The 9,575-nt window shown below is 36.9% G+C and overlaps 1 protein-coding gene across 1 annotated transcript in view; it reads left to right on the top strand.

The window, feature by feature from the left end:
* LOC110026616 (lysine--tRNA ligase, chloroplastic/mitochondrial) overlaps positions 1 to 9,575 on the top strand; it is a 105,401-nt gene that overhangs the window by 53,414 nt on the left and 42,412 nt on the right. The window contains exons 7-9 of the mRNA XM_020727619.1: positions 1,602 to 1,709; positions 1,901 to 1,993; positions 2,245 to 2,349. Of these exons, the coding sequence (XP_020583278.1) occupies positions 1,602 to 1,709; positions 1,901 to 1,993; positions 2,245 to 2,349 (306 nt within the window). The remainder of the gene's footprint in view (positions 1 to 1,601; positions 1,710 to 1,900; positions 1,994 to 2,244; positions 2,350 to 9,575) is intronic.

The raw sequence follows: 9,575 nt of genomic DNA, 5'->3' as shown, positions 1-9,575 counted from the left end.
CGACGATCTCTTCTTCTCATAAGAAAATAATCAATTTGTGTTTTATTAGATCCACTCTTATAAGTAATAAGATGTTCATCCCTTTTCTTGAATAAAGTATTAGTAATAACAAAATCAAACGCTAAAGCAAAATCTAAAATAGTTTTATCTTCTTCATTAGTTACTCCAAAACCGTAGCCACCATGAATATTTCTGAAATCTTCTACCACTCTACCGACATGTCCATTTAAATCTCCTCCAACAAAAAATCTTTTTTCAAGAGGTATCATTTGTATTAAGTCTTCTAAGTCATTCCAAAATTTATCTTTAGACTCTGTATCTAAACCTACTTGAGGAGCATAAACACTTATAATATTAAAAATCTTAGTATCAATGATAATCTTAAGGGCTATAATTCTATCACCAACTCTATTAATTTTTACAACATTATCTTTCAAACTCTTATCTATAATTACACCTACACCATTTCTAGTGCGACTCTTACTAGAATACTAAAGTTTAAAACCTAAATTATCAATCTCCTTAGCCTTTTCTCCCACCCACTTAGTTTCTTGAATACATAAGATATTAATTTTCCTATGAATCATAATATCAACTAATTCCATTAATTTACCATTGAGAGTGCCTATATTCCAAGATCCTATCCTAATATTAGTTTCATTAGTTTTATGGACTAACTTCTTTACCCGCATTCGCCCGTAATGTTGGAACCCTTGCTTATTTAACAGTACACCCGTATCACCAACTCTATAGATTTTTTTTCACGAGTAAATATCATTAATATATGATTTAAATTATTATATGACTTTCAAGCACATATTAGGAAAGTCTAGCATACTTATTGCCTTCTTTTCGTTAGGTTATTGTAGTTTAAAACTATAATTGCTCATTGAGTTATATTGGATAACTCATCTTGTTGTTTTAATATTTTTTAGATTTAAGCTTTTGAATAGAAGATAAATATTAAAAAAGAGTATGTACAAAAGATGAGGACAACAATTTGAAAGGTAAACTTTTTATAGGTTAAATTAAATTACTTTCTTCAGTGTATCTTTCAATTTATTTGGATTGTAAACTATTAATTATAGAAAATAAAAATATAAAATTTTAATTTCACCGTCCGACCATTCCTTCTTGCCATAGAAATTCCAATACCTTGGGCCAGGTCAGGTCAGGTTCTTCATTTATTTGTTCAGTGATAAACAAAATGAACACAGGCCGCCTTTTGGTCAAAGTATTATTGTTGAGCTGCCATGCAAGCATCTAATAATCTTGTGCTTGCTACTTAAAAATGAAACTGCTGTGTGGTTTGTGTTTAGGAGTGCCTCAACCTTTTGCCCTATTTTTCTGATTAGAAGGTTGGGAAAATAATGCTCAAAGTACAATGTATGTAATACGCACATTAATATAGAAATTTCCTGCTGCTTCATTATTCTGCAAGCAATTTATCTGTGATATTTCTTAAGCTTATGAGATCTATGTTGGGGTAGTTTCAAGGAAGTGAGTTTTGCTGGCTTCCTCTTGGCTTGCCGCACAGTGATCAACTGTTCGTTCATTTTACTTAAAGATAATGGTGGTTAACAGATTTCAATGTTAATCAGGGTGCAGCTGGTGGTGCAGAGGCCAGGCCCTTCATTACATACCATAATTCACTTGAAAGAAATCTATATTTGAGAATAGCAACAGAGCTGCATCTGAAGAGAATGTTGGTGAGAGCCTTTCTACCCCTTCAACAGTTATTTGCTCTAGTAAGAGCAAGTATGTAGTGACTATATATTTAAGATGCTATTCTGTCTTTCCCACATGAATAAAACTTCAATGCAGCTAAATTAATCTGATGCTGCAGAAGGTGAATAGAAAGCTTTTTAGTGTATTTGATATTGTTCATTTTGTTTGACAGGTTGGAGGATTTGAAAAAGTTTTTGAGATAGGAAGAATTTTCCGGAATGAGGGCATCTCATCACGTCATAATCCTGAATTTACCACTATTGAGGTCCCTTCTATTTACAATTGTTGTTGCTCATGCTGCTTCCGTTTGTTATTGTGATTTTTGCAAATTATTTTTTTTCCAAAGTTTTAACTTGGTGAATTGTTAATTAGCATACGCTGCTTTCTTTTGTTATTGGGATTTCTGCAAATTGGTTTTGTCAAAAGTTTAACTTAACCATCTAAATTAGATGATCTTTGATGTTAATAAGATAATCTTGTGGTACTGATATCTTTTGATTTTAGCTTGGGTCATAGATGTATGAGGCACTTTCTGACTACGAAAGTATGATGGACAAGGCTGAAGAAATCATTACCAGATGCGCACTCAGAGTACATGGAAAGCTTAAAATTAATTACCTGGTAGTATTCTAATGCTTTCATGCATCACGTCTTTCAGCTTGAATCAGAATCGAATTTTTGAATACTTTATCTATATATTGGTGACGATCAGACATATTATGTGATGGATATCATTAGGAATATAATTCAATAGATCTCTAAAATGCAATTGTAGGAACTACTAGAGTTTGCTCAAGAAAAGAAAAATAAATTGAAAAAAAAAGGTCATGATAGAGATTTATGGCATTTGCCTCATTGCATTGTGGTTTATTTGCTTCTTTTGCTCTCCATATTTGATTTCATCTTTGCTTTTTGATGTGATCTATTCATGTCTTTGAACTTACAATTATTCTCTTAAGTCCTAGAAATTAATAGCCTCTTTTGATTTTGCATGAGACAATGGCATACTTATTACCCAGTCAAGTGAACATGTTATATCCCTTTGCTTTTTCATTTTGTATTTTTATAGGATTTGAACCCCTCTACCTCATCTTGAGGTCGATGCAACTAGCAACTAAGACCCGATCATGATATTTGAAAGCAACTATGCACATAAAATGAAGCTGATGTGATGTTATAGCTAATCATCTTATCTTAAAAGATGATGAAATGACACTCTTTTTGCTTAAATATTGTACGATATGAATACTACATGCTTATTTATTATTTCTGCACTATCATCGATTTGATTCTTGGCCTCAACTGCTAATTCCATTTTCCACTCCTACCTTATAAGGTATGGTGCAATTGAATAAGCGCATATTGATAGTCTACAGTTTGAATTTCCAACCAATTTTCCTTTTTTAAAGTGTTAGTAGTGATTAGTAGATTCATATTTCTACATTACCCGAAAAAATGACTCATTACAGATTTTCTATCATTTGAGTTTTATGGTCAGTTTGTGTGTGATCATTTCTTCTGGATGTTGTTATCCGGGATTGATATCTAACAAAATGATTTATTGGTTAGGTGTGCCATGAACCATGTTCCTTGTACCTTCATGGTAGAACACATGGACTTATCAGATATAAGGCAGTTATTAGAAGTATGGTTTTGCTGATTAATGCTTAAGGATGACTTTGAGTTGAGCTCAAATTAGTTGAGACTGACTCAAAGTTGAGATACTCTCAAGTTTTGTTCTTTTTGAAGTCTACTTAAAATTGCAGTGCTCTTAGTCTAGTCTCGATTTCAATCTAACTCGAAATCAAAGCAAGTCAGCACAATATTTTAAAATTTCTGGCTTACAAATCAGTCCCTATTATTCTATTTTGAGTTGGCTCGAATCAAAATGTTTACTGTCACGTTCCTGCCTGGTGCTTAGAATTAATTAAGACAGGAACTACGATCGGATGATATTACCATTTCATTTTATTTTTCAAAAATTTAAGAAACTTCCAATATTGGTAAAAGAGCTACTAATCCACAAAGTGAAATAAAAATTTAACCATCCAGAAATAGCATCATAATCGAAAAATAATATCTCAAACCAACATATAAAGTATCTCTATACGGAAACAAATAATTAAAGTAACTAAAGTCATATCATAAACTAATATTTATTAGTAGTAGTGATCTTCCTCTTGTAAACCAAGTATTTCTTACTAAACTTAACACCTAGCATTTTTCTTCTCCTGAAAGAAAATATTAATTGCAATTGTAAGTACAACTTACTGAGTAATTATAATATAATATGCATTAAATTCTTATGATATGCTATGCAAGAATGACAAAAAAAATGCAGTTCATTTCATTAGATTTTTAAAATTTTCCCTTCCCGTTTCACATCAAGTATTTATCAATTTAATTTTTTTAATAGTCATTACAGGATTACTGTCATATTCAAGGGTATCCTAAAAAATGTGCCTAAAGATACCCTAAAAATGATGTGTTTGAAGACACCCTCAAATATGTACCCGAAGGTACCCTCAAATTGCACCCAATGAGTCACCATTACCATTTACTTTAACGTGCATGGGTACAATGCATTCTCAGTACCATTTGGTGGTAATTCTGTATGACTCTACATTTAATTTTTATTTCATTCCATTTAAATTGCATCCTTTTAAAGACGTTGAGTATTCTTTTTCTTTTTCTCCTTTCATTTCCTTTCATTCTTAAGCTACAACATGTATACAAGCATAATTTTCTAAATCATTAAAGAATTTTTTATTAAATAAGCTTTAAATTTAATACATATAAGAAAATAATTACTCACCTTGACCTAAAATGCCCGTGAAAATGCTTATTCCTTCATTTCCCTTCCCCTCGTACTTTGACTTCTCCATCGGCCTATAATTAAATGGCTTGATAAATTAAAATCATTTGATATAAAGTTAATACCACCTTTACTTAAACTAGTTATAGAATTAACTCATAAAATTTATAAATCGTTATCTTGTCTTTCTTTGAATGCCTTGATTCAATCCCCTATATATATATATTAAAATAAAAAAGATACATAAAAGGTTATATGAGAGAGCCCAATTGAGGCACCCTACTCATACGATATCAAGTACGGTAATACCCCAACAAAAAGATACAGATAGACTAAAAGAAAAAAAAAATATTAAACATGTTGAAAACAAGTGGCTAGGGATGAGCCGGTTTAGTCCTGCCTTTTACTCTAGTTTTAGGAGCGGAGCCAAATAACAAACTTTGAAGTGTCGTGTCATTGCCAAGAGTAACTAAAATATCATTCATTAAGTTTCCAACTCGGAGTGTGCCCTCAGCCTTTTTCTTCTGCCGAGAAGTATAAACCTGCCATTTTTCATCTGAAGACTGGCTCATGTGATCATCGATTTTAATAGATATTAGAACCGCAGTTTAGTCCTGAAGACTGGCTAAAGAGTAACTAAAGAGGAAGGACGTCTCACTTTAGTCCTTCCTATGCTTCTAGTTCTCATAAGTTAGCCGACTAACAAATTAGTAAGGTGAGTACTATTGCCCGAAGTAATCAAAGTATCATCCATCAGATTCCTGAGCTCAAGTAAGTCTCCATTCTTCTTCTTTCTCCTGGATGTGTAGACCTGTCATTCCTCATCCGATGATTGACTTATCTGATCAATAGATTGTTCCAAAGTTGGCCGGACAGGTGTAGACTGTTGTACATCATGATCCCCATGAGTCTGAGTTACATTAACAACTTACTCGACTTGATGAGATGGTAGTGAAACAGTAGAAGCATTGCCACCTGTAATATCTGTGATAGATTCTAGGACAGGTGGGGTCTGAAGAATCTCCCTCTCCCCCATGATAGGAGGTTCCAAAGACGGGGGAGCTACAAAATTGTGTGGGGACTGAATGGTTGTCATATTGTCTGCGAGAATAGTGACGTTTTCAGGGGTATCATTTTGATGATCAATAGTATCAATAACTTGGAGCTGATCAGGAAGAGATGAATACACTGCCTCTGGCGAAACACTATGCTTTTTTGGTCTGAGGTGGGGGTTTAGATGGTGATATTGAGAACTAGAGTGGTCGAACATACGATAGTTCGAACAATAAGAAGGAAAAGGCTCTGTGCCCAACCAAATTTCATCAGAAGCGGATGAAGTGATGTCTCTTTCAATTAGTACTCTGACTTCAGATGAACGAGAAAGATTAAAAGTAGGAATGTCCGTTTTGAATGGCTTACCATAAGCTAAGCCAATAGAGTACAAAATTTATTGAGTTAAATAATGGAATTTCAGACCAAAGAGGCGAATCCAAACCGAAATGATTGGTGATTTCGTCTATGGGTCAAAATTCACAGACCATTTCAGAATCTTTATTGCTCTGCCATCAATCCAGATTATCCTTTTAGCAAATAAGCGTCTGTAATTCTCTTCATTATTAAGTTATATAAGAAGGTGTCTTCCATTTAACAGTCTAATTTTCCACTCCCAACAAAGGGCATAAGCTTAAATTCCTTATGAATCAGCTCTATTTTGAGATGACCATACATAAATTTCTCTATTAAATTCAGTCGACAGAAGGAAACAAGTTTAATACCTTCTGTTTCTGTAAAAAAGATTACAGATTTCCCATTATTCCTATCAGGTTTCTTGATGTCCTCCGCCCACTCAAACGAAGGATGGAAAGAATACGATTTATGTGTACTTGAGGCGTGGACACCAGCAAGGGCAACAACATACGATCTGTCCGAAGCCATCCCCAATAGATGGAGGTGCGGCGTTAAAAACTGTAAGAAAGAAAAACAGAGAGCAAAATTCGAATTAGAACAGGGAGCAGGAGCAAAAACTCCTATGTGAAGCCCTTGCGATTTCAGCTCGAGCCCGAGGACAGAGGGCAAAGTAGAAAGTCGTAGAAGTCGAAGCCGCGGAAGTCGCAACAGACAGTCAGAGCGAAGCCGCAGAAGATGGTCGAAACCGTAGAAGACGGATGAGCTGAAGACAGTTGAGGTGAAGCCGCGGAACAGGCGCAGCTCGATGAGCTCTACGAAGACGAAGGGTCACGAACGGGAATAGAGGAGCAAACTCCCTTTCTTCTTCGAGCTAAAAAAACTATAACAAACTCTAGTCTCTCCCATTCGATATATATATATATATATATATATATATAATGGCGTCGGCAGGGGGCTCTGCTAGGGTTTCGCGCGATGGCGATTCCCGACGCTGAAACTATTGAATCCACTTATTTCCTCTGCCTAAGCTTGCAAGTCGTCTCTCCAACCCGACGACGTCGTTTTTTGTTTGCCTTCCCTAAGACGACGGCGACGTCTTCCGTTGCGCACGTCGTCTCTTAACCAACGACGTGATTTTCTGCTAGCATTCGCCTCGTCTTGTAGGCACTCGAAGAAGAATCGCACATCGTCTCCTAAACGACGACGCGCCTCGCTTGTCCTGCTCGACAGACGTTGTGGAACGTCGTCTCGCAGAAGGTCGCACATGTCTTGCCTAGCAGACGGTTCGCATCCTGTTCGCTTCTTTGCAGCCTGCTAGACTATTTCTCTTCTGGTGTGACCATCTTGTGAGGGAGATGGTCTGGATGCTCCTTTCCTATGCAAATGCTCTGACTGGCGACTTTCCCTTTCCTGCTAGCGCCCCTCCTTCAGGTTCGACGCTTGGTTTTACTATCGGTAAGTCCTGCAATGTTCTAGAATCTTTCCACGAGGCTCTTGAAGATGGAGATGATCACACTTTTATTAAAAAGCTTGAAAAAAAAATGAAAAGTCTGCACTCTGAAACCGGTAATCTAATGTTCTCTTGGCGTTTTTCTTTAGTGGGGAAATTCCTTTATTGTCACCCAAAACTGGAGATCATTAGGAAGAAGTTTGATGCTATGAAACTCATGGGCAGTTGGAACACTGACCTACTTGACGGTAGACATGTACTTTTTCAGCTTCTCTTGATGCTGATTACACTCGTATTTTCTCTCGAAAAGCTATCAAGATTGACAATCGTTTTATGAAAATTCTGAAGTGGGCTGTCAGTTTTGATCCAAAAGCGGAGTCCCCTATCATTCCTGTTTGGATAAAGTTTCTGTGGTTAAAATTACATCTGTTCAACATGAAGATCCTCTACTCTTTAGGAACTGTTTACGGGAAGCCTCTCAAGGTGGATAATCCTACGCTTGCTGTCACTAGACCCTTTGTGGCTTTTGTGTTTGTTTTGGGGTGGATTCTCTTCCCAACACCGCAGTTCCTGAGGAAGAACAACATACTACAACTACAGATCCAGTTGTGCTTATACCACCCACTGTTATTGAAGAAGACTCACTTACATGTCAAGACACACGAGAGTGCTCCTTTGATCCAATAATAGATCAGCCGATACAACATGTAGATGCTTCTAATGTTCAATAATCTACACATCTCCAACACACATTAGACCAAGATTAGATGAGCCAATCCTCGAAAGAGGAATGACAGGTCTATTCCAAGAGGAAGACGAAGAATGGAGGCCGAATCCAGCTCGGGAACATATTGGATGATACATTGGTTATCACTGACAATGACAATCATCTTATCAACTTATTAGCTTGCTCTTTTCCGAGAGCCAAAAGCAGAGACAACCAAATTGGGTTGCTCTCTAGCCACCTAATTTATTTTTCAGTGTTTTCTAGTTTTGGAATCCCTTTTAGTTTTGGTGTGGGCAGGGTGTCATGTTTGGGCCCAATGTATTTCAACATTTTTTAGGATTTTTTTTTATGTCTCTAATTTATTTTTCAGTGTTTTCTAGTTTTGGTGTGGGCAGGGTGTCATGTTTGGGCCCTCCGACACATTGTATCTGTATTTTTCTTTCTAGTTAAGATATTAGCCTTTTTGGGCTTTTGAAGAATATGTATTTAGGGTTTTCGATATATATATATATATATATATATATATATATATATACCGGAGGAGAAAACCAAAATCATAAAAGAAATACAAATATTATTATTGAATTTGAAACCGGTTACGACTCTTCCAAACATGAAATAAACGATAAAAACAAAGGCATAAGCCAACACCTCGAAAGTGTTTCCCAAGGGCAGTGGATGTTGGCCTAGTGGTTCCGGAGGCTTTGGACAACAAGTGTTAATGATGGAGAGGGGTCGCAGGGGTTGGAAGGTGAACTGGAGGAGGGAGGCAGTAGGTTGGAAGGTAAGGTAGTAAGCTGGGAAGGTGGGGCAGCAGCGGGGAAGGCTCGTCAGCACTTTCAGAGGGTGGACAACGAGCAAGGAAGCGCTGACAGCGATGGGAAAGACCTGGACAACAAGGTAGATTGCTGGAAGTGGGTGGGGTGAGTGTTGGGAATAATTTTGGGTAGGTGGACAACAAGATTGAGTTGTTCGGGAAAGACAGCTGAGTTTTGGGATGGAGTATGGGGAGTTGCGGCCTTGCTTGGAGAAGGCTGACAGCAGGTTGGAGGGAGAACAACAACCGGAGGTTGTTGGGAAAGAGGTGCAATGACTTGCTGTAGGGTGGGGAAGCTGGCGGACAATAACAGGAAGAGTGGAAGGATAGATTAATTTCTCGTCGGGGCCGTGCTATAGTTGGAGCACCACCGGGCCCGTGGAGACGATCATTACCTCGGACGATGGACAGCTGGAGCACTACCTTGACGCTTGATACAACCCTCGAAGGGGAAAATACTAATGCTTAAACCTGATTTCAGATATAAAAAACAAGACCCCTAACTCTAGTCACATCACCTCTTATTTATAAAGAGGCTCGACCTATTTTAGGAAGGAATTCAGATTTCATAAAGACTTTCAAAATAAGAAAGGAGAATAAAAAGATTTCAGATTTTTGGAAAGACTTTTAA

Source organism: Phalaenopsis equestris, unplaced genomic scaffold (genome assembly GCF_001263595.1).
Source record: "Phalaenopsis equestris unplaced genomic scaffold, ASM126359v1 Scaffold000387, whole genome shotgun sequence".
Lineage (NCBI taxonomy): Eukaryota > Viridiplantae > Streptophyta > Magnoliopsida > Asparagales > Orchidaceae > Phalaenopsis > Phalaenopsis equestris.
Note: the sequence above shows the minus strand (reverse complement) of the source record. Positions and strands in the feature narration are given on the sequence as shown.